This window comes from Anas platyrhynchos, chromosome 1 (assembly GCF_047663525.1).
Source record: "Anas platyrhynchos isolate ZD024472 breed Pekin duck chromosome 1, IASCAAS_PekinDuck_T2T, whole genome shotgun sequence".
Lineage (NCBI taxonomy): Eukaryota > Metazoa > Chordata > Aves > Anseriformes > Anatidae > Anas > Anas platyrhynchos.
Genome location: NC_092587.1, coordinates 27,393,335 through 27,417,425, shown reverse-complemented (window position 1 = coordinate 27,417,425; position 24,091 = coordinate 27,393,335). Strand labels below are relative to the sequence as shown.

At 35.1% G+C, this 24,091-nt stretch overlaps 1 protein-coding gene across 1 annotated transcript in view; it reads left to right on the top strand.

The window, feature by feature from the left end:
- Window positions 1-24,091, top strand: part of MDFIC (MyoD family inhibitor domain containing) — a 49,763-nt gene that overhangs the window by 5,392 nt on the left and 20,280 nt on the right. Inside the window, 1 exon segment of the mRNA XM_027457532.3 lies at window positions 6,775-6,906. Within this exon segment, the coding sequence (XP_027313333.2) occupies window positions 6,775-6,906 (132 nt within the window).

The following is a 24,091-nucleotide window of genomic DNA, read 5'->3' as shown; positions in this document are numbered from 1 at the left end:
GGTGTGATAGACTTGTATTTCACAGAGGTGACTGTAAAGATCTTGCATCAAATTTGAAATATTTTTGTTCCATCTCATAGGCTAGTTTTACATCACAATCATTCTTCTCAAATTCCATTCCAGACCTTCAGAAGTTAGATTTCTCTTTACTTTAAACACTTTTTTTTTTTTTTTTTCCTAATAAGCAGCATCCAGCAATTGAGTATGTCTATGGTAATATTTTCATTTGGATCAGCAATGAAGTTTTGAAATGAACCTCCTGTTCACCCCTGCTTTATTTTACTTTCTGGAGTGATTCTGGGGAGTGACCTGGACTAGATTCATTTTGAACAAAATAATCTGGAAGATGCACTGCAGGAATGTGCTGGATGCACTCCAGCCAGAAAAGAGCCCTCAGTCTTTGAGACTGGAGTGTTAGTCCAAAGTATTATCCAAGTCTCTGGGATAATAAGTGTCCTTTAAATCAAATTGTTCACTGTACAGGTCCACCATTACTATAGTGTGCTACTTGGTAATAAAGACAGCCACTGCGCTCAGTATCACTCACCATTTACCTGAAACTTAAGTTTTGTACATTTGAAACATCATCGGATGAATTACATAAATTTCTAACCAACCACATGACAAGTAGTATGATTATTTATGAAAATACGTTTTCACTTATGGATTTTGGACTTTGTGTTTTTAATAGTGCAGGGTATCTATTTGCATGTTCATATTTATTTTTAATTTATCATGACAGAACATTGGCAAAGGCTGTCAAACTTGAAGTATATCCATAGTTGTTCTATGGTTTGTACCTGGAAAATTCTGTGGAAGAGCTTTCCAAGTTCAGTTGAATTGCTTTAATTTTAAGAGATTGTTTCTTCAGTAGTGCTTTTGGGGCCAATGAAAGTTGTAATGAGACATTTAAATGAAAGGCACTGAAATGAAATAAAAGCAAGTTAGTTTATTTTTTAAAAAATCAAACATCTAAACGGAGGCATCTAACTCCATTGGAGGACTTTGGACTTGATAATTTGTGGATTATCAATTTAAATGTTGCACTTAGATTGTAGAACCAGTCATTAATGAAATGTGATGATTTCAGGCAAACCATGAACTGGAATAGGCTTTCTGTTCCACAAATAGCACAGCTGAACTTGTTATGAGAAATGCATAAAAGTCTTAGGCAGCTCATGAAGTAACTACTGGGGGTTATTGCTAATAGTTGCATTATGCAACCTGGTATTATCACTGTTCCATTGTATTACTGTTGTGAAAGGCAGGGAATGGTATCCTCAGTGGTTTCTTGCCACCTAGGATATTAATGAACAAAGAAGTGTTAAACTACAGCATTTGCTGTATGCGCTTCAATTTCTTTCAACTGCTGCATGCTTGAGACAAAGAAATGTTTTGTTAATGCTCCTTCTGGAAACATTCTGAAACTTTTTTTTTCCTCATAGACCTACCTTTCCTCTCTCTCTCACTCTCTCTCTTTCTCTCAATCAATCAATCAATCAATCAATCAATATCTCTTTGCTTTGAAAGACAAAATTCCATTTGGGATGGCTTATGATCTTTGCACAATGTGTCTTTAAATCTGCATCTGCTTGTTCAGAGATAACTAAGGCCTTTGGAGGATTCACGTTTACATCCCCATAGCTGTGTCAAATTTAGGTGCCTAAGTAAGCTTTGCCCCATGCTTCCACTGTTCCTCTGTCCTTAAATAGTGAAAGAGTCGAACTGTTCCTGTCTCCACATTTTTTGTGGTGGTCAGCCGTGCCAGTCCATTTTGCTGGTTTTTGTCTCCTTGATGAGACAGGTTTCATCATCATGCACTCAGGTTTCCAGAAGGCTTTCCCAGCAGCTGCTTTTGCTTTACTTGCTACTTGGTTCTGTATACCACATTGTTGGTGAACAGAAAATGAATGTCATAGCAACAAAGCCTTTTACTGTTACAGTCATGGGATTTTTAACTCTTGTTACATCCACAGTGCCAATATGCAAAATCTGAATCTGTTTCTCAGGTCAAGTTTGTCATGTTGCTGGTCTAGCACTTTCATTGTTCAAATTTTTGGAAGAGATGACTGAGTCAGTGTATGGCTTTATGTGTCATCTAAAGAATAGAAATCAGCTGCCCTTGACAGGATGAAGATGCCCAACCCACTTAATATATAGGTGCTTGTTCTCATCTTTTTGCATGTTGATGGGTCGGACATTACGCAGTTCTTGATGTAGTAAAGCATGATTCCATGCTTGCTATCTTGGTCTTGCAGCAGCCATTGAGACCCATTTCTTAGTAAACTCAAGAGACATAAGGGCGTGTGTGGATACAGCTAGAGTGTGAATGTACAAACGGACAAGCACTTGAAGAAGAAAAGACAATTGTTTGTCAAAGACTTGAGTTCTCTGAGATGTGTCCTCCAAATGCACATCCTTTACCCGTCTTTTTTATCTCTTCTATCAGTTTTGCATATTAATTAAACCAAAACAGGAGTTAACAATATTGCAGTAGATTTCAGCTATGAAAACAAGGATTTATTCTATGAAATATATGTACTACAGTTTAATTCCAAAAATAAATTTAAAAATATTGTGGTATAATAAATTAGTGTTCTATAAAAGTGATTTTATATATCCTTTAATGATTCTAAGTAACAAAAAAGTAGGAGTTCACTTTGTTCACTTATTTCAAGAAATGATCATTCTGATATATGAATAAAATTTTTAATTTTTAACTTAACAGTTGTCTATAATATAGATATGATCTAGGTTGTTAACCATCTCAATTCTATACTTTGTCTGCATGTTTTATCTCTTCCTTATTTAAACCTTAAATTTGTATTATTCTCTACGCAAGTAGAATTTTTGCCCATGCTTAACTTCAGGATAAATCACAGTGTGATCTGTCTGAGTATCACTGCCACAGGGTTTTGGCTAGAAGCCTAGGGACTACTATTCCTTTAGGAGAGCACAACCATCCAGGTTGCTGATCTGGGCCCTGAACACGAGTAGTACCAAGTACACAAGTAAGAAGACTACGTTGCTTTTGTGACATGACCTGGAGTAACTTGCAATGGTTTTGAAGAGATTGGTTTTGTGCCTCAATACAGCCAGACTCAGAACATAATGATACTTTTCCTTCCATTATTTGATCTGCTAAGCAGAGCATCTGGTTTTCTTCTTGGCTTTCAGTTGTGGACGTTAGTCACTTGAGAGTGGAAGAGTGTACTAGAGGAAGCAGCAGCTAACATACCAAAGAAATATCACAAAAATTTCCTAAGGCTAAGCTTAATTAAAGCAGAGAAGTGTTACTAATTTATTTGAAAACACAGTGGAAAAATGACATGCCTGGTTATGGCCAGATCCAGCCATCAGTATTTGTAGTTGCTGTAGGTTTTATTAACCCTGTTTGCCACAAGCATCGCACTTCAGAGGAGGTTAAGGTCTTTGTGTGGATTTTTATTGGCTTCATGAATGAATTTATTTTATGAAAGGTAATGCATAACTATTTTTATGCACTAAAAATAATGGCATCAACAAAATACAGACTCGAGTGTTCTTGAGGCTGTTTTCATGTGTAATCAGTTGTTGATATGTTATCACCATATTTCTATAATAATAATAATAATAATAACAAAAGAAATTCTATGATCCCATTAATTGGGAATCCATAGTTTGTTTATTTTCAGTGCTCTGCTGTATTATTTTTTTAGTAGTGTGGCTATAAAAAAAAAATCTTAAACATAACTGAACACTTTTTCTAAAGGCCCATTTTGCTAAGTCTGGCTGGGATGGAGTTAGGTTTCTTCGTAGAAGCCTCTGTGGTTCTGTTTTTTGGATTCATCACTAAAACAACATTGATAACAAACCAGTGTTTTAGCTATTGCTGAACAAAGCTTACACAGCATGTCACACAGGGAGAAGGTTGGGTGTGGGCAAGAGGCTGGGAGAGGACACATCTGGGACACCTGAGCTGAGCTGACCAAAGGGTATATTATTCCATTCCATGTAACCTCATGCTCAGCAACAGCAACTGAGGGGAGGATGTTTCTGGGGAGGTATCCATTACTTGGAGACTGGCAGGCCATCATTCTACTTGTGGGAGGCGGTGAGCGATTGCCTTTGTATCACTTACTTATTTCTGACTTTTTTTTTTTTCACATATTAAAAGTGTATTTTGACCCATGAGTTTCCTCACTTTCGCTCTTTCTATTCTCTCCCCACTGGGGAGAAAAGGTGTTTGCTTCTGGTCAGGGTCAACCCACCACACTGTTATAGTAGCATCTGCTGGGAGAAAAATTTCTCTGGTGGGTGATTAGAACTGCAAATTAAGCAAATACATGCTTAATGTCTCTGCTGCAAGTTTCTATTATGAACATTCTTGGGGAAGACTTTATATAAATGCAGTAAATCAAAGAACAGCTACTCAATTCATGTAAATTCCTGCAAATTTCCTATCAAAATTGGTATTCAATTGCAACACTGCTGTTGCTTCTTAATAGCACCTCTTACTTCTTTCTTGTTAACTGTTAATATTGTTTACATGGTTTTGACTGGCTGTTCATTATATCCAGCTAGAACAATAAAAGTAAACATGAAAAATGCACATGCAAGCTGTAAAGAATATGTATATACCAAACAGAAAACAAGCAGAGGAATGAAAATTGAATTCCTATAAATAATGATGATTTCATTGCATTCAGCACTTCTTCAAATTTATTAGATAAAAATGTAATTTAGAGTGCCAAGGGCCTTGTAATATTAATACTAATCTTTCCTTACAGTTCATTTGTTGTTTACAACATGAAATAGTAGTGCTCTGCAAAGTTGTATCGTATACAAGAAAAATGTATACAGCAGCTCTTCAGTTTTGCACTACCACTGCAGGGTAGATATTGCTGTAATCTTAGTGTTGTTACTTCAGTAAAGTAATTTAAGAGCCAAATGTCTTAAAATAGCTCATTTGAGCTTACTCTGTATGAAAAGCGGATTGTATAGTGCTTGCAGTTCTTTTACACTAGCTCTCTCCAGGACGCTACTTATTTTCATTCAGCCCATTTCAGGGCACTTTTCAAACACTTTTGAGACACATTTGAACCTAATGCCTAACTGCAGAAGCAAAATCATCATACTTCAATACAGTCATATTTGTGTCTGATAGATATTTGGGATAAATAACTTGTGACTAAAGTCTGTCAAAGGGCTTGGGAAAAAAAGATAATCCTCCAGTATTCTGTTTGTTTGCTGTTTTTTGGTACGATGAGAATCTAGGTGAGATTAAGTCATACAGGGCGAAGTGCAAAATTCATTGAAGTCAATAGCTATCTTTCCAATCACTTAAGTAACTCTACACCAATCACAGTGAAACTGTTCATCTCAGGATGAGCTTGAAGAAATATTGACAAGTTGTTGAGGAAACAGTGGTGTGAGGGAGTGCAGAGAGATAAGTACCATATAGGTAGCTGGGTCAGATGTTTCAGAGGTGGAAATTAATAGAAGGGAAGCAGCAGTGCTTGAAGGCACATGCTACTATACATACAATATGGCATATATTATTTTGAGTGATGTTCAATGGCTCAGTTTAATAGGGTGGATAACAAAGGCAGAAAGTTAGGATTTAAATTCAAACTGCTGTTGGTTACATAAAGAAACTAACCTTTAAAATGTCGCTGTAGCACTAAGCAATTTCTCTGTGTCTGAGGACTGAAACTGATGCTTTAGTAGAGGATATGAAATCACGACATTGTGATAAGTAGTTTATAAACATGTTATAGGTTGAAAGAAAAAGAGAGCTAACAGACTTTTCAGCAGTTGCTCATTTACTTTAGTTTTACTGTAAATATTAGATATTATAAATACTCTGAAAAAATACTCCAAACTGAAAACATTTAGTGTTCTACACATCCTTCAAGTAAATGATATAAGCTAATAATCTATGACTATGAATAATGAACAAAGTAATTTGGAAATGCTTCCTTGAATGCCAGTAAAAATAAATAAATAAACGAACAAACTTAGAACATTAACAACAGCGAAAGTGAAGGCTGTCGCTTACTTTGGTTTGAGAAAATACAGGTCTACATGAGTTTATTGGAGAAATCATCAAAACAAGATCTGTTCTCTTTTAAAATAATGTTAAGAATCCCTCAAAAAACCTTACCATGGAAACTTCCTTGCAACTTGTATACACTTGGAGAGAGAAAATCATTTTTCCCTTCATCATAGGCTAAAAGTTGACTCCATGAATGGCTTTTAAAAGTGTAGCTGTTTCATGAAGACAAGAAAATTGTGCTATACAGAAATCTTTGTACTAATCAGTGTTGATGTTAGAACAATATTTGTCTTTAATCATATGTTGAATTCTAAATAATGGAAAACAGACTTTTGTGGAATTTCTGTGGCTTTTATATGCCAGAGGCACATGCTTACGGACAAACTATGTTTTCTGTGTGACAGATTCAAATTTTTATCTGAAAATGTCATGGAAAGTAACTAAACATAAATTCAGTTGTAAGTTGTTCTTACAAAAGGTGCTGAGTATTTCTTTGTATGACTAAAGGAACAATAACTAAGACTAAAGACTTTTTTAAAGAGAGAACTACAAAGAATCTACAAAGGAAAACAAACTGAAAATTGACTTTATTAGGAATTATTTCTAGGGACAATGTATGAGATGCCAATAAAAGTTATATTTTATGTTCTCTAGTTTTTAACTTTCAAATATGAGATTTGCTCATGTAGAGGAAAAATACCAAAGAAACTAATACCCTCAAATTTCTTTCGACTTAGAAAAAACTGACCAACAAAATCCTGCGGCAGGAGATAAAGACATAAAACAGCCTTCCAGTAACCAAAGTGTACAGCCAGAGATACAAGAGCAGTCTGTCTGGGGAAATCGCACTGATGGTGACCTCATCAGAAGTAAGTATTTCCAGAACAAATTGCTGCCATTTAGGCTTGCTTTAGTAGTGTAAGGGGATACTGCCTGTTGACTCCCTTAAATGTGTGTCAAATGCAATTGTGTTGCAACTATAATGCGTGTCTTGGAATTTATTTCCCGGAATGACTTCTGTCAGCATCTATAAATAACAAATTGAAATAAAGGTGTGATTTGAGCAGTGTGGTATATTGTAGACCTTTATGGTACTTACATTTTAACCCTTTATGTCATATTATTATTATTCATAATAATAATATAATATTCATAATATTATTCATGATCTGTGCATTTAGTAGGCACATGAGCTGCATTGTGCAACTGTGCACAATGTCATCACCTTAGATTTCTCAGGTTATATGTTTCAGTGATAAACTATACTGAGAAGTTTCTACCAAATATGCTAAGGACTGTTCAGATGTAATTTTATACAGAGCTTTAAAGCTGAAAGTAGTTTTAGTCCTCTCAAAAGTAGAAGAATGCTGTAAGACAAGGTTTTAGATCTAAAGTGCTATGGACTTTTTAAAATTTTTTTTTTTAAGTTGAATTTTACAAACCCACATTCCTAGTGTATGTCTTAGATGCTTTACAACATAAAAGGGTGTGCAGGATTATTCCCAGTTTTTTCACTTGAGGATCACATGCTGTCCAAAAGATCATCCAAAATATCATCTATAATTGCACCCTCCTGAGGCAAAAATACTTCTGTTAACTGCTGATTTAAAATTCTGTGAATATTTGAACACTAGATGTTCAAGGGAGGGGCAGCAGGAGAAACTTCCCTAATCATAGGGTGCATTCAAAAAGCAAATAGACTCAATACTGAGTTGTACTCCAGCTCTTAGGCTGGATATTCTGGATCAGCTTCTCCTGAACTTTCTGTAAAGATTTACAAAGAAACTCAAATATTAGTTAATCTTTTTTTTTTTCTTTTTTTTTTTTTCTTCTTCTCCTAAATAATAAATATAAATAATTAATCCTGGTAAATAGTTACATCCTTAATGTAGTGAATAGTTTTCAAGATCTTTAATAGGAGAACTTGAATTTAGCATGTCAGATATTTATCTGAAAATTTAAAAATAATTCTTCATGGGCTATAAAGGAGAAGAATTTGCTTCCATGATTTGAGAGTCTTCTTAACCCCCAAATATTGTTTACTTTAGACCGAGTAAACAAGCAATTGGTTTGTACTTTGGTTGTGGATGTAGGAAGGTGGGTACAGAGTCAGCTGCTTTTGGAGTGGTCTTGTTCTAATTGCCCCCTCCTAGAGGGTTCCTTATTCCTGAACCTGTGGGAAAAAAGATTTATTTGGCAGCAAATTAGTAGCATGCCTTAACTATGGAAGAAAGGGCCAAGGATGGTTCGCGCTGTGGTTCCTCTAAGCTCCTCACTGCAACCCTTGGGCTGGGGAAGTAGGAGAGGAAAAGGCAAATTTTTCAGTGTATGGTAGAAATTGCAGCAGATTTTGCAAGTCCCTGACAGCGAAGTAAGTGTAAAGTGACTTGGCAGTTATGTGCAGTTATATGTCTCTGTGACAGGAAGGTTCTCTGTCTACAAATTAAAAATAAATAAATAAACAACAGGAAAAAAGGGTAGAGATACAGTAAAATTCGGAAGCCCTCCTGTGCATAAATGTGCTCTTCCTGGAGTCTGTGGCAGTTTATCTTTGTTGAAAGCAAGCTTAGGTAAAAGCAGGAAGTCTCTAAAACTCCTAACCTTGATAATTTTGATAATTGAATTTTGTATGCTAGTGGCTTTATTATGATACAATTGCGTAGTTGTTTCTATGCACTTCTTTCTCTGTTTCAAATCCATAATTTTTTATTTCATCACCAAACAAAATGGCCAAACAAAACCTTCTAGCTTTTTTTTATTTTATTTTATTTTATTTTTTTATTTTTAATATAGCTATGAGTAGAGAAGTCAAAAAGTCAAAAAAGTCAAAATTAAAGAAGAGTGTTTGGCTCACTGCCAAGTCTTGTGTTCGTAAATTCTACAAATTGATCTACATAGTTACTAAAATATGAATAATAGAACAAGTGGAAAAAAGGAGTTTATCACAAACATTGTTTAGACAGTTCATTTTAAATAACTGGTATTGTAGATCAGAATGACTATGATTTAACCAAATCTATTACCCTGCTAGACTAAATTTTGTGGAATATTGCATATTGAAAGAAGCTTGAGGTTGGAAATAAATAGTGTTTTGACTATTCAGAACTATTTTAAAACCATTTCTTTAAATTGTTTTAGACAAGACACACTAGTGTTCTAAGTATTAACAACTATTCACCACTATCCTAGTGATCCAGTTTCTTTTTTTTCCCATACAGATTGTTTTCCAGCCCCACAGCTGATACATAATCCATTTGTGTTAGTTTGTTTTCACTGTATAAATGTTTCCAGCATATAATTTCCAAGGTTCTTCTTGTTTGCAGCTGTTTTACCCTGCTGTTGTATGGAAGTAGATTAATCAGTCAGTTTTACTGGCACACCAACAACGAAGTCCAGTGTTAGAGACTCTGTAATGACTTCACTATGTATGATTTCTTATTTGCACTTATAAACTCATTTTACCAGGCAACATCAATAAACTAAAATGCTGCACCCATTTTCCACACTAAGACACTTCCAGTTCACCTTTATCTTGCAGACCCTTTCTCAAGCCACTTTTAAAACTCTTTCTAGATTATGAGATTTCCCCCAAGTTACCTCTTCCCCGAGCTCCTTTGGAGCACTCCCTCTCCCTAGAATGAAAACTTTCATAATATCCTGGGTAAATCTTGGGAAAGAGTTAAGGATTTAATTAACCAGGGAATTAGCCTGTTTTGAAAAGAGCTTGTGAATTGTGGTAGATGAATATTAACTTCCAGTGCAACTCTGTGCTTCAAAAGGCTACTGTATACTGGCATGTAAACAAGGGAGAGCTAAATAAGAAGGAAAAGTTTATGTTGAGTTTCTGTATTGATTGTTAATGCTTTTCATAACTGTTACTGGAATACTGTGTTCTGTTGGAGAAGGGTCAATGGAGAACCACAAACATCTCAGGAATGATTAGAGTAGTTGAAAACATGCCTTATTGTGGAAAAACTCCTGGAGTTCAATCTGTTCAGTGTTAGCAAGGAGTGTAAGGAATGGCTTGCTTAGTCCCTAAGAAGCGTGATGCCACAAAGAAGAGAAATCTGATAAGTTCTCTATCTGTAGCACACAGAGGAAGAACTAGATCTAATGTCTGGAAGTTCAATTAAACTGGAAGTAAGGTGTGTGTGTGTGTATATATGCATATATATATATATATATATATATAAAATAGGGTATTTGAGAACAGGTAGAGCTGCATGCTAAATTATTTTTAGGTGTATTAATTTGATTTTACTCTTGAGAAGGTGACCACTGCTATCCCGATACTTCAATTTTACAGCTGCAGTAAGGGAGAGTCTCCTTTCCAATTGTAGTTCCCCAAACTGGAATAATTTTAGAGTTTTAATCTGAGGTATTCTTCAAGGCAGTGCTAAGATCTGTTCCCTACCCTTCACAGAAGCACACGTAGCTTGCATTTTATTTAAGGATGTAGAGGTTCTGCTTTTAAAAAGAGTTTAGCATTAATAGCTCCATCTGTTTTTCCTTCGTCTTCAGCAATGCATTTTAAATATCTGCAAACACCTTCTGCTTATTTTCATTATATGATCTGGTGGCCTTTAATGGAGACATTCTGCTTCTGGTATCACTCACCTTTGGCAAATGAGAAAAAGTGAATGTTAAACCATACAGCAGAATAATCTGTGGCCATAGGAATGAAGCCATCACAGTTTTTGCTGCTCTGCATTACCGCAATGCCCTGCTTTGTTCTTTCGGAAAGCTTATCTTTTCCCTTGTTAGAAAGTCAAACAAACAAGCAACTCCCCCTCCCCCTGCCCCCAACTCTAAAGTCGGATTTCAGAATATTTAGGCAAAAGTTCTACATAGAGTACAAGGTAATTGTCAATATGCCCTGTTATGTGAGGGAAGAAATTTTTAGGAGGGAAGAAAATGCCAGTGCCAACACTATTTACTCGTGAGGATTTAATCTCCTTTCTGGTTCTCAAGATGGACCTTAGCTATGTGATATTTAAGAAAACAAAAAACATCTACCATAGATTCAAATTGTCATGAATAATTGATTAATAATAATCCAATTCTCAAGATTAAATACCTAAAATATGCCCATGTTTTACAGATAGAAAGGTCATTGCTATCCATCATTTCGTAGCTTCAATTGCCTCTTTCTCCTCCATGAAACAGCCTCCCGATAAAAGTGGGTCTTCAGAGAAAGAGGTGCTTCATTCAGCTCTGTGGGGATTAAACAATTTTACATGTTCTTGTGCTCCCTGTTTTATTTAGTACATTCTTACTTTTTTAATTGAAATTTAAAACTAGATTTAAATACATATATATATATTGGTTTTATACGTTTATGTTGACATTTTTACTTTACGTGGTTATTTATTTAACTATAATGTGTGGAAATCCCCTTTTCCTGATGGCTAAGTGGCTGTTTTCCACAGTTTACATTATACAAGCTTGAGTTTGGGACTGTTTTTTTGCAAACAAGAAGATCATTTGTCATTAGAACTGTTCTTTCTATGTTCTTTCTATCTTCCAAAGTACCTTTTCTTGGATAATTTATAGTGCATAGTCATGTTACAGTTACTGTGATTTCAGACGACTGTGTTCATTCTGTCTAGAAAATAGTGCCAGTTATTGAGATAACTTAAATGGTTCTTTTAAAAGTTAGAAAGCATGACACATACCATCATCTTCTAGTGTAACTGAGGGTGTGAACATAGAAATTTTGTAAAATAGATTAATGGAAATTATTCAGAATATCTTGCTGAGTCTGAAGGGTTTGCATAATGTTCCCAGTATATCCAGGTATTCATTCCATCTGGATGTGAAAAACGTGGGGGCCTGTGGATGAACTAAACTTTAATCAGTTCAGTACTTAAACACTGTAATACAGGAATGCAGTATTTGATATTTAGATTCTTCTTTAAGAAAAAGAAGACAAGTCTTTAAGAAATCTGGCCCATAGAAGGAATAGCGGTGTGAAGCACCTCCCTACAAGCTCCTTTCCCAGAGTGATGCTCTAATCCTTTCTCCAGCAGACAACTATCCCATGTCTTTTCTCTTTCTCCCCTGTGGTCTGGCAGATCTCTTACTACTTCTGTTCCAAAATTCCTCAGAAAATTCTGCTCACATGTATGGATTATCCTGATGTGTTTTTTAACTTCTTCCCAACCTGTTGTAAGATGGCAAACAAAACATGTATTTTAGAAAAACAAAAACAAAAACAAACGAACAAAAAAACAACAACAACAAACAAACCACAAACCAAACCAACAACAAAAAAACTTTAAAAATAAGTAAGTAAAATGCTTTGCATCAATTGTTACTTTTAATACACACAGAAGGTACAATATGATTTCTTATAATAGTTTTCAGCCACAAAATAGTGAAATACAACTTTGATTATATAAACTGGAAGAAAGCTACCTGCCAAATTGTACAGCACATGTGGGGTACTCATGCCAGTCAAGATGAAGCATCTTATGAAGGTGCTTGAGAAAATTACACTCTTTAACAAACCTTTGGAATTTAATCCATTTGGGGGCAGGCCATTGTGTTGTGCAGCAGAAGTAAGAGGGCCTGTGTAGAACACTTACTTTATTTTAAAGATGTAGTTGTTGTGGCTGAGCAGGAGACCAAGTATTACTGCTCTTGCAATAGCCTGAGAAATACAAATAAGAAATCATAAGCAACTACTATTAGAATAACAAGAGACCAACAATTTTCAGCATTCCAAATAAATCAGGGTTTGCAGATGGTGCACACACATGCAGCCGGATCTTATGATCTATTCACTTGAGACTTGACGATTCAGCTGGGGTTCTTTAGATTTCCCTGATACTTTTTTAATGGATAACAATGACGTCCTCTTCCCTGTCTCTACCTGGACTTTTCTTGCTGAAGGTGTATCCATTTTCTTGCTGTTTTGATTTCCACTAGGAATTTCTGGGATGGTCTCTTAGCTGAGAAAATTTTGCATCCAGGAAATTTCAGACCTCATTGTTGCACAACCATAGCATTTTTGTTTAATTTTGATTTAATTCTGTCCTGGTTGGAGAGACATTTTCACAGATAGTTGTATCCTCACAATTACAGTCTTCAGAATTTAAGACCTTGCCTTCAGTGTATTCCTAATTCATCTGTGGAATGACTTGAGTGTTGCTGATGCAACTTTAGTAGCCTCTTACTTATATAAAAAAAGGTGCTGTGGGATGCAAATGTTTTCTGTGTAGCTTCTGCCCTGCAACTCTGGGTTCAATGTTTTGAAACAAGGTAGTTAGCGATGAACTGTGATAAGTAAGGAATTTGTACATGTATAGTCTGTGGTGACTTCATGTGGAGAAATAAACTTGCTTTTGTTGATCCATTTGCAGTAAAGTAGTTAAACTTCAGTGAGAACTTTAAACTGTGCCAGATGACCATGAGATAGATGCATGCATTCTGCATATCACTAGTAGCCAGAATTACCTGGAGCTTTTCATTTTCTGTTTTACCTTACTTCTGACTCTCAGAACATCATCTGAATATATGGTCTGAGGCTGGGAAGGCTTGGATGGCAGTAATCATCAGTACCAGACAAAGGTGAAATTCTTCAAGTAATGTAAAGATTACCTTGCTTGCTGTGTTTGAGCCTGCAGTAAATTGTATCTTAATTTCAGAATATTTTGCTTTGTTATATTGGTACTGTCTCAGAATTAATGTGCTGTTATGCCAGATGGGAAAGAATACATATTCTTTTCCTGATCAGTTCCTCATATCGGGAAAAAGTACAATATATTTGTAGTGGTTCCTTAAAGAGGAAGAGTAATAAAACTCTGAGTGGGTTCTGCATGAAATATTATACTACAAAAAGAATGAGTCAGTGTGGTTTCAGTCTGTTATTTTCAGTAATAACAGTGTTCAGCTAGCCAGTTTTAGCAAAGAAAACACCAAATTACAAAGTGCATGAAAGTATCGTTATACAAGTTGTACTTTTAGGAACCTGTTTGCTGGCAAAAAAAAAATATATATATATATCTTGTATGTAAACCATGGCAAAAATTTGGATAGTTTTTCTCTTTTAAATGTTTTATTATATATTTGCTATCATTTGTGGAACACTTGGAGTTATTTTATATAGCTTAAAAGTAATAGTGAGTATTGTGTGTACATCAAAATTCTGAAATTAATTCTTCAAAATTTAGAAGAATTAGAAGAATCCAAACTAGTTTTTAATATTTGAATTCTGTATTTACTGATAGAAGAGGGAAAGATGAAGAGGGGCTTATGGCCACATCAGAAGGCTTAGCTAAGTAATTATGATTAAATATTTTTCTTCTTTATATCTATCCAGAGGAAAGAAAGGTCTGAATATTACTTACTTATTCTGCATTCTGGTAAATATCTGCAGTGTAAAAGTGCCCACAAGTACCCTTTCCCTGAAAGTATTTTTCTAAAGGATAAGGAAAAACAGGGGCTTATGGCCTATTTGTGTGCTGTGGTGGTGGTGGTGGTTTTCTGTTTCCCTTACCCTTTTATTTTTTAACAAAAAAAGAAATCATGACCCAGACCCAAAGGATCTCTTTGAAAAACATTCAAATGTCAAACAGCTGTGGTCACTCAGTCTTTTTCTAATATCGGTTTTGTTAACTCATTATACTAGTGAGGTAGGCTTCCAGAAATATTGAGGCTTGATTTAAGAGAATGATGAAATATTTGCCACCTGAACCTTAACAATTCTTAAATGAGCTGTAGAGTAGGAAATATGGTTTTGTATGGAGACAGCTCTTGAAATTTGTGACCATCGAATACCAAACAACAACATTCTAACATAAGAGTTTTCAAATGTGAAGCTATTTGTCTGAGTCCATGAAAATGAGACAATTTTTACTTTAAAACCTGCCTCCCTCAAATTCTGTGCAGAATCTTGATTATCACATTTTTACTTTAATCTAAAGCTATAAATATTATGACACTTGTTTAGAGATAATTGTAAGATTTAGCAATGCTAATATTAATTAGAGCAGAATTTCAAATAAGAAACTATTTCCTGGTGCAGAGGTTCCTCAAGTTTAAGTGAATATTATTGATTTATATTTCAGACTTACGGTTGTATAATGTTTGCATAAAATGTTATGAAGTTTGCTTTTGAGACAAGTCAAGTAGAGCAAACTGTTAGGCAAACCTGTAAAATATGTGTCCTGTGAGTCAGTTTTGACCTTCAGGGCAAGTTTTTGCCCCAGGGAGACAGTACATACTGTTTACTCATTCCTTAGTGGAGCAGGAGTAAGTCTGTCTTCAAGTCTAGGTAGCTACAAAATACATCTTAAACAGTGAAATCTCTAAGCCAGTTAGATGACGTGTACCTTTTCCCATCTCCCATCTCTTTATTAAGAGAGATGCTTATTTTAACTGCTATTCTGTAAGATGGAAGTTAAAATGCACAATTTAACAGAAAAGCAATGAAGGCATTATATATTGACCAGAATTGACCATGGAGATCTGATGATCAAGGAATACGTTTAGGTCTCTATAGATAATTGAATAATACTTATTTTGCGTGAATTACAAAGTAAAGGAAAATGTTAAGTTTTGCTGAGAAGATTTGGGTCAGCCTGGCTGGGAACATTTATCTGAGTGATCAGATTGAATTTTTCGTAAGGGTGATATAAAAAAAGTTTTTGGATGGTAAGGCAGGATACAGAGCTAAGTTTGTGTAATGCACATGTAGTTTTTATGTATGCAATTTTATTGAATTACACCAGCTCATTCAACAATTTAGTATTTCCTAGCTATTTGCTTTGTAACTTTGACCTTATAAATATATATATTTTCCTACCTAACTATATATTATCTTTAGTATATGCTGACTTTTTAATAAGTCACTACCATATTTATGTCATTAAATCAAGTATAGAGAAACATTTTTATATGTTAATAGACTTTTCAACAGTATGTACTAATCACTCTAGAAAGTGTCTCTCAGTGTACCTTTGCGCATCTGAAGTAGTCATAAAAATCTTCCCTATGTTTCGTAAGTTTTCATCACAGCTGTTTTGTAAACTGTTTTGTTCTGAATTAAGACTTGGAAACTTGCATCCAGTGTGAGCTTAATATTTACAGCAAGCAAAACACTGTTTAACTTTTAAAAGACATGGAAGGGAAAAAAGCAGCACACAACAGACTTAAAGTAGAATCTTATTAGCAGTCACCTATTTTTTTCTCTCTTCTCCTGTTCCTTTCCTTTAACTGTTATTTCAGCTACTTCTGCATCCATCCACTTGATTTTCTGATTCCCGTCTATAGGGTAATGTTCTGCCTGAGGAATCTTTTCCCCATAATTTAATTGATAAATTCAATATCAATTTTAAATAAAACACAGTTTGTTTTGGACCATTTGTGTAGGCATCTGTTCCTACACCTTTGTGAGAAAAACAGTGTAATAGAGAAACCTCATCTGCTGTGTTATGCTCACTTCTTGAACAACAGCAAAAAAACTAGCAAAAGCTTTCTATTGTTAACATGGCTACATCCACACCAGGGATTCTGCTGGAATAGGGCAAGAACTTTAGCCCACATTATCAATATTTTGTCAGATATTAGTGGAACAAGTCCTTATGGAAAAGGAAAGACGGCTTGTTTGTTTAGCCCTTGTACAAGCAAGGATCCGTTTTGCTCTCAAAACTTAAATGTGGAATTAAAAATCTACTTCTCAGTGACTATAAAGGAATGACAATTCAAGGTTTTGGTCATAAAAAAATCCTTTCTTTAGAAATTATGGTATTTTTGAAAGAAAGCAAAGGATATAGATTCTTGATATAGTAGAAAGATGTCTAGGCTATCATGGTGGAGACAAAGTTGGAGGAGCATTGAAGGCTTGTTTGCATTCTGAATAAACTGTGCTCAGTCTTTTCCATATTAGTTTTATAAATTAAAAAGATAAAGACTGACCCATTCCTACTGTAGTTATTGTCTCTAGGGCATTTTTCTCTTTTATGTTTGCATCGCTTTCTCTAGCCCTCCACACATTTTATTTTTATTTTTTTTTAACAATCCTTTTTCATGTTTCCCTAGTTCTTTCTCTATTACAATAACATGATGGTAAGAAATGTCAGGAGGGTTGTGGTTAGAGGGTGGCTGGAATTTTTTTTGAAGTGCTTCGGTATAAAGGCCTGTTCACTTCAACTTTAGGGTGTTAATATCAACATTTAACCTATTTTGTAAGTAGCAATGAACCTTCTTATTAGAATCAGTGTTTTGACTATTGAAGAGTGAACAGTAGATTAAAATTTATGAAAAGGTATGGTGCATTCAGGAAAAAGACCAGTTGTTAAACATAACAACAGGCTATGAAAATTTTAGCTTCTGGAGTCATGTTATTGCATGAGATTTAAATTTTCATAAAATAAACAAATAAACCCAGCCGTAGTCTTTGCAGTTTCTAACAAAAGCTGAAAGTTAAAGACTCAAAGTTAAGAATGCCAATAGCAAGGACATTTAAAATGAAATGATTACTAGTTTTTGTGTAATTTAGGTTAGCAGTACTGCACTGAAAATAAAACCAGAAATTCTGTCTAAATAAGCAGGACACTAATTAAGTGTAAGGTGGTAGGGAGGTTTTCTTATTGTGTGTTGTTAATTTCCTCAACCTAAGAATAGGCACAATAAAATGCAACTAGTTATGCTGAAGGCACAATAAAGAAAAGGGTGCTGGAATTAATTCCAACTGGCAGAGCCGTGGCAGCAGTGCAAATAAAATAGCAGATGGCACAAAACTTTGGTAGAGTGGGTACGAATGTGTCAAAAACTCTGCAGTTGTGTCCTTTTGGCAGTTACTTGAATGGTTTCCTAAGAGCTTTCCTGTTAGGGGCCAAGAAATGCAAGAAGGGAGGCTGAGATGTTTCCTCACTACGAAACAGCTGCACGGCACAAAGGGCAGCAGTTTGGTTTGCTGATCACTAGCCTGTTTGAGCTGCTGTTGCTGATGATGACATGAATGCTTTTGTGGGGCTGAAGGCAGCAAAGGAAGGTTGTTTGCATGTGATTTAGTTGCTGTCTTTGCTACAAGGTGAGGGTCGCCTCTGTACTTCTGATCTTTGGGGATAAGAGAGGGTTCCTGCTTCAACTGTGACTTGCTAAAAGCTCTTGAATTGTGAAAGGACAAAAAATATGAACACAGATGTAAATTGTTATACTTTTAGTTAACATGCTGTTTCTTTCCTATGAAACCCTTCAGCTTATTTGCAAAACCTTACAACCAAGAGTTTTTAAAATGTAAGAGCAAATATTTTTCAGTATAGTGAGTAACATTGACATAGCACAGCTTTCACTCCTATATTTGTACTCCGTTTAAAAAAAAAAAAAAAAAGATTAGTGCACAGAAGTTTTTTTTTTTTTTTTTTTTTTTTTTTCCCAGAAAAAAATACAGGAAAATATGTCTTCTAAGTAAGAGACAAAACATTTTTTGTTGTAGTTTGTTGTTGTTGTTGTTTGTTTGTTTGTTTTTTTTTAAAAAGATCCTTGTTGCAAGAAACATTCAAATTGAAATGCTATAGGAGTAGGTAAACAGTAGGTAAACTAAATAAACTTCAGAGGGTCAAATTATGTCATTTTATAAGTTTAAAGAGGAAGTATTATTAATTTTTTTAAAAGAGAATTAAAATTATTCCACATATATGCTGAATGGTTTTGAACACGTTGAAATAAGAAAACTCCCCTTCTGTATGTCAGAGATAAAAAGCAATATTCTACTGCTATCCAATCAATTTTGCAGTAGAAGGATTTGCAACTGCTACCGGCCTCTACTATACTGAAATAGTTTGAGCATAATAATTTCATGAAGATTTATATTTGTTTTCCTGAGAGGAGAATCAGAATTTTAGGATGTGAAAGAAAAAAGTTGTATGGGTAATTTCACCCCATTAAGACAGACAATTTACCTATTCTTTCAAATGACCTGTAACTTTCTCCTTTGCCCTAATGCGATTGTTTCTCGTATTTTTTGTGCTTGTTACTGTTGGTCACTGATACAACACTGTATTTTTCTAGCAGCACAGATTTGTAACTGTGTGGCTCAGATACCAGAATTTTCTTGTGCATTGTTTGAGCAGCTTATGCTTTGCTTCCTTTCAGGAAACTATGCACACCATTTTTACAGGAAGTTCAGTCTTCACCAGACACAGTGAGCGGTCTGACTCTTGCACTTCAGTAAGGGGTGTGAGCATGAGCAGAAAGAAAAAATGCATGTAGCTTTTTTTTTTTTCTTCTTCTTTTTCTTTCTTGAATTCATATAATGGATATCATATATAAAACCTTGGCCAGGATGAGTGGGTATTGTCAAGCTGAGTCAGAAAGAGGAATTCCTAGAATGTTTTGGTAGAATATAATTAATAAGGAGTAAATAAAATAATATTAGTAGTAAGAATAATAATAATAACCACAAACATTTTCCTTTGTGCTAAGTATTCATGACAATGATTACATGTTAAGCACATTCAGCTTTGAAATGAACATAAAAATCTCTCAGATTATAATTTTTTACATTGCTTTTCCTGTCAGCATATGAAACTGCTGTTTTAGCTGCGTCAGTGTATAATAAAGTCAGGTTGCCTGTGGGGCACAGGAGGGCTGCAGAGATGGAGGGCTGCCTCTACTCCATGGCCCTGCCAATCCCACCCATGGGCACAACAGCCAGGTGGGATGGTCCTGTGCCCATCTCCTAGGCCCTGCTTACTCAGAAGGAATGCCCATAGCCAGAGGAAGTCAGTAGCAGAAGAAACTCTTCTCAGTTTCTTTAATGTCTGTGTAGATACCTATTGCTTCTCCATCTACTCTCTTATTTATTTATTTACTTATTTTGGTAGGTGGTACCTGATGCACTCTCTATATTTCTCCTTTTTTTTTCTACCACCGACAGTCATTGTATTAATCACCCACGCTGTAGAAATCTGCAGTAACAACAAAGTAGGCATTGTTGTGGACCTCATGTCTAATCCCTGCTTTCTGACACAGAATTTCCATTTTCCACAATTCCACTATTGCTGAATGTGGCTGACTTTTGGCCTGGGCTCCTTGAGTCTCTTTGACCTAGAGCAGAAGAGAAGCTGTTGCTCCAACTCTAGATTACTGTGCAAATACAACATGTTTGTCTTCAGTTAATTTCATTGCTTATCAATGAGTGGTTTATCATTTAATTATTTCCTTACTTGTAAAATTTGTAGCAAATGCTTCAGCTGTAGTGGACTTTACTTATGATTTTTTTTTTTTTTTTGCTTTCCTATTCCTTTTCTGCCCTCACAAACTGAAGTGGCTCAGCTCACTTTATATTTTTCCCTTCTCTATCTCCTTCCCCTCCAGTGCTCTCATCTTGTGGGTGGTTGCTATCTGCTCTTTTTTTCTTTTGATGTTTTTGCCCTAGTATTGTTTTAATAATGTAAAAACCCAAGTTTTAGCCTGTTCCTTGCTGTTAGTGCCCATTTGCTTCTCCTATTCCATTTTTCTTGCAGCTGTGCTGTACCCTTTTCTTCCTTTGGTTTTCTGGTACTTGATAGCTGATGCCAAACCTAGCATCAACTCTAGATTGCTAGAAAGAATAGCATAGAGAAAATGAATGCAGCAAAGGTTCAGAAACTCAGGTATCAATTTATGTATTTCTATTTTTGTACTAATTTTTTTTTTTCCCTTCACTGTCTTTTTACACACTCCGTTCTTTGTTGCTGTCCTTCTGTTTTTACTCCTATTTCTTTCTTTCTGCATGTTGTTGGTTTTGTTAATAGCAGCATTATGCAATTATGAATTATGGAGATGATGAAAGACAAAGCGATAAGAGCAGGGGGCAGACTGATATCTGAGGTGGAACACTTCAGAATCTTCAGAAATTCTGTCTGCAGAAATTCAGAAATCTGGAGGACTTGAAATCAAGAGAACAGTGAATCTTAACATTCACAGTTAAACTAATAAATGTCAAGCATTAATTAATAAATTTAATAAATAAATTAATAAATTTCAAGCATTTGCCCTTATGCCCCTTTTAAAAACAAACAAAACCAGACCAAAACAAACAACAACAAAAAAGAACAGCCAATTTCTGTATGTATTTGTTTGAGTTTAAAAGAATGCTGAAATATCTGAGAACCCTGTATATAGGATCAGTAATGAATAAATCTGACCTTTGGCTGTTTTCTCATTCAAAGTTGAATGGTGAATGGGCTAGGCTGAGAAGCCAGGACTGCTTTTTGTCTCACCATCTCATGGTTTTTGCTACAGTGCAACAGTGACTATAGCTCATGCTTGTTGGTTTGTTGAGGAAGAAAGCAGAAGATGGTGGAGCCAAGAGGACCTGTTTGCGCACTCGCACAGGTTGTGGCTGTTAATGACACTGAGGTTATCTATCCTAGCCGGTATATCCTGTTGTGTCGCTTATGAGGCAATACCCAGCAAGAGATATCCTGTTATTTGTAGTTTTTCTTTGAAGTTTATTTGATTTGGGAACAAGTAACACAATGGTGAGAGGCATCGAAAATCTTCCAAATGATTGACTTAATGTATTAGATTCATGGGACTCCAGTGTGTCTTTATGCAGTGGTATAACCATATGTTGTAATATGCACTAATTGCATAAGTGCTGTAATTGTCATGCCAACAGCTTGGATTACTTTTTTGCATGTACTGGTTAATTACCCTTCCTTTTAAAATTGGAAGTTCAGAAGCAAGCCATGCTGTTCCTCAGTGAGGTGGGATTGTGTTGTTTTTCTACACCTTTGTATGCTTTACAGTTCTGGGGACTGTCTCCACATCTACTAAATGACCGATTATTAATGGTCTAGGAATAGATCACTTTCACCACTTCAGAAATTAACAAGCCTAATTCTCCGATTCTTAATTTGTGCGTTATTTTGTTTTCATATCCAATATCTACAAGTCACTGTGTATTATAAAGCAAAATTTAACAACAAGAACTACAAAAAAAAATCAGGTAGATCAATACTTCTCTTAATAAGCATGCTATGTGGAAAACATAGGAAGAAATAACTAAGCATAATAGTTAAGTAACTATTTAATTCACCTTAAATACAAAAAGAATCACCTTCAGAAGTCATTGATTAAAGTGTAAATGACCAACAACATGCACATGGAATTCTGGAATGTTGATCATAAATTAATCTGGCATTCCACATATCTTTGCAATGACAGTTGCTACTGTAAGTATTTTTAATGCTGTGAAACATAAAAGCAAATACACTGAAGTTCTTTTTCAGTCCTCTAGCAGAATATATGAGGTAAAAAAATAAAATACTGCAAGTGGGAAGCTTGGAGAAAAAATTCCCACTTTTGAATACAGCCTTATATAGAAATCTATTTCCCGCTACCTACAATGTCCTTTTTTTGTGTGTGTGTGTGTGAATGGGCGCTTCTCTTCTTGTTGTTGTTTTTCTATTTTTTTTAGTTTCAAGCTACATTTGTTTGTTCTCAAGAAGTCAAAAACTGTATTCTGCAGTAAGAACTGTATTCTACCTTATGTAGATGTAGCTTATCAACCACCACATTATGTGAATCATTTTTATTTCTAGATGTGGTCTAGAAATAATTTACATATCATTTGCAAAGTTTACATATCATTTGCAAAGTTTACATATCATTTGCAAAGTTTATCATAGATGCCAATATTTTCAGTCTCACACAACTACTGCTAATGATGGCAAGATTTGTGTATGATAAGAGTATTTTCTAATGGTAATTAGAAGACAAAAATATATTTGTATTTTGAGATAACCGTTAAAAGACAGGTTAACTGAAAAAAGTTAAAGTCTCACTCAATCCAGCAATGATAAAAAAAATTGCTGTTGCTGTTATTAAAAAAAAAAAAAAAAAGCAGTCATTCCCTCATTTAAAAAAAAAAAAAAAGAAAGAAAGTAAAAAAGAAAAACCAAAAACACTTCAGGGAAGAGGATTTGTAAATACAGAAATTCACTCCACATGTTCAGTGGAAATGCCTATCAACTTTGTAAACCTCTGGCTACCAGCCTTTTTCATGCTTCCCTGTGGTAAATGCTGCTTTTGGGGTATGTCAAAGACATCTTTAAACAATTTCTGCAACCCTTCAAACAATGTGTAAGGTCCCGCAGAGCTTCCAGAGGAAGGCACTGCAGGTGTCTTTGCACAGATTTAAGAGTACTCTTAGCACCTTCTTGTACACTTATGTCGCCTTCTCAACCCATAAACACACATGCACACACGTATTTGCCATTCTTGTCAGCCCTTCATGGACTGAGAGCTGACAAGCTAAAATGTCTTTTTCCTTTGTCCCCTTACAGCCCCGTTGCTGTTATACCTGGTGCTCTCTGGATGTGTTCTCAGACATATTTTTAACAAAGTGTTCTCAGTGTGGGTCTTGTAAAACTCAGCAATTTTACTACAGTATTTTCTTTACAAAGAACATCCTGTTTCATAATAATTTATTGTATTCATTTGAAGATGTCCCCATGTCTTACAAGAAGCAATTCTTAAAAGGTAGTTGATGCTGTTAGTTGGAACTTTGTTTTCCTTGTAAAGTCAGCATGGTATAAAAAATTCAGTGTAAAAAATTGATTTTAAAAGATAGATTGTACCTTGATGGTACCTTGTTATTTAGTTAATGTATGCTTTCTATGATATGGAAGCTGCACTATATGCTATTTATGTCCTAGAAAATATTCAAAAATAATTGCTGACAAAAGCCACTTCACAGGTTGACTCAGAGGTACATCTTGTAATCTGATTGTTAATATTCTGGATAGCTAGGCAGAGAAAACTATTGATGTAGTTTGAAGATCTGCATAGAGACTAGTCAGGATTTTAGTTAAAATGTGGTGAGGAAGAGAGATTGAGATATTTGAGTTCTTCCAGCTTCACTGAAATTTTATGCTTATTGAGCATATAAATGCATACAATTTGTAATATTTTTGAAAAGGTAAGATTTTTTGCTAGTCAGTTTGAACTGTCACCTTTTATATCTTAGGAATTTATGTCTTTTCCAGAAGCAATGTGGAATCACCTTAATTTTACTCTAGAATACAAGTAGCTCCTAGTTTTACTGTAAAATCCATG